The sequence below is a fragment of the Cynoglossus semilaevis genome, chromosome 10, assembly GCF_000523025.1.
Source record: "Cynoglossus semilaevis isolate Cse_v1.0 chromosome 10, Cse_v1.0, whole genome shotgun sequence".
NCBI classification, from domain to species: Eukaryota; Metazoa; Chordata; class Actinopteri; order Pleuronectiformes; family Cynoglossidae; genus Cynoglossus; species Cynoglossus semilaevis.
Genome location: NC_024316.1, coordinates 19,696,991 through 19,698,653, shown reverse-complemented (window position 1 = coordinate 19,698,653; position 1,663 = coordinate 19,696,991). Strand labels below are relative to the sequence as shown.

The 1,663-nt window shown below is 54.0% G+C and overlaps 1 protein-coding gene across 1 annotated transcript in view; it reads right to left on the bottom strand.

The window, feature by feature from the left end:
• ift122 (intraflagellar transport 122 homolog (Chlamydomonas)) overlaps nucleotides 1-1,663 on the bottom strand; it is a 19,045-nt gene that overhangs the window by 3,453 nt on the left and 13,929 nt on the right. Inside the window, 4 exon segments of the mRNA XM_025059021.1 lie at nucleotides 136-209; nucleotides 1,017-1,145; nucleotides 1,227-1,331; nucleotides 1,408-1,622. Coding sequence (XP_024914789.1) covers nucleotides 136-209; nucleotides 1,017-1,145; nucleotides 1,227-1,331; nucleotides 1,408-1,622 — 523 coding nt within the window.

The following is a 1,663-nucleotide window of genomic DNA, read 5'->3' as shown; positions in this document are numbered from 1 at the left end:
GAGCCCCCCTGCTGTTGGGGACGGAAGGAGACAGAAGGGCACACTTAGAGTCTATGATGGAGCCCCCCCCCCCAACCCCCCCCCCAAGCTGCTCGGCTCAGTTGGTGAAATATTAATGAGCTCAGCTGTTCTTACCTCGAAGCTCATCTTGGCTGTGAAGGGGTCTTCGTCCGCCCCCCCCTCGCCGTCCACCCTCCAGGTCTGCAGCTCTGATCAGAGGTGGTTAAGAGACAAACAGCCGGAGAAATGCTTCAACTTTACACCACGTAAGTAACCACTAGGGGCGTGTGTTAATCTACAGGGGAAACAATACGATGTGTTGTGTTGTGATGTGATGTGTTGTGTTGGGTGGTGTTGTGTTGTGATGGGTTGTGAGGTGTGGTGTTGTGTGGTGTTGTGTTGTGTTGTTGTGTGTTGTGTTGTGTTGTTGTGTGTTGTGTTGTGTTGTGTGGTGTTGTGTTGTGTTGTTGTGTGTTGTGTTGTGTTGCGTTGTGTTGTGATGTGTTGTGTGGTGATGTGTTGTGATGTATTGTGATATATTATGATGTGTTGTGATGTGTTGTGTGGTGATGTGTTGTGATGTGTTGTGATGTGTTGAGGGTTTTTCTTTTTTCGCTCACAGAAAAGGTTCAAAAGACCTGTCAGTCAAACCCTGGCTCTGGGACAAGAGTGGACCCTAGTGCCCTTGAGCATCTGCTGGTTAATGCAGGTTAATCCCTGCCCCGTGGGTTAGTGTCATGAAGATGAGACAGCAGAGCCTGGATAACACTATTAACTCAGGAGCTAAGACGACTTAGCGCCGACGGCTTAGCCACGGAATCTGGGCCAGTGGAGGACGAGCACCTCATCACCCTGAGGTCACCTGGTCCACAGTCACCTGGTCCACAGTCACCTGGTCCACAGTCACCTGGTCCACAGTCACCTGGTCCACAGTCACCTGGTCCACAGTCACCTGGTCCACAGTCACCTGGTCCAGGCTCAGGATTTGAACCCTCACACAGATGGTTGAAGGATACCACCGTTGTCCGTGAGCTGCGGGTGCGAGTCCGGGTCGTCCACGTGAGGAACCTCCAGGTCGATGAGTGACACGGCCTCCTCGTCACTGACGCCCTCCTCCAGGTAGAACTGCACCAACGGCAGGACCTCTGTACAAACACCACACTGGTATTACAGTACAGGCGGGGAGACGTGAGTACTCCGAGTACTCCATGATGTACTTCACTGACCGTAGGAAGACGCCGAGTAGATGAAGGGCTGTCTGCAGTTGATGCACACACTGCCCCTGGCCCCGCTCAGATCCTGGGGTGAGTGAGTACACACACACACACACACACACACACACACACACACACACACGTTCCCATCACAGTTCTCTTCATCTGGACCCACTGGGTGGCGCTGTCACCTGCTGACCTCTGACCCTCACCTCACTGTCGTGGAACGGCGTGGAGCGGATGGTCAGGCTGCCCAGTTCGATGGACTCCTGGAAGCGGGAGGGGACGTGCAGCTCCTGGAGTTTCTCGTAGGAGTAGCGGCCCAGTTTGTAGGCCCCCAACTTGTGGCTCTGCTTGGCCAGAGCGTAGAGCGTGTTACTGAAGAGGAGGTGAAGGAAACGGCATCATCTCAACCACACACTGCTCTTCTGTGTCCCTCTACCATCAGC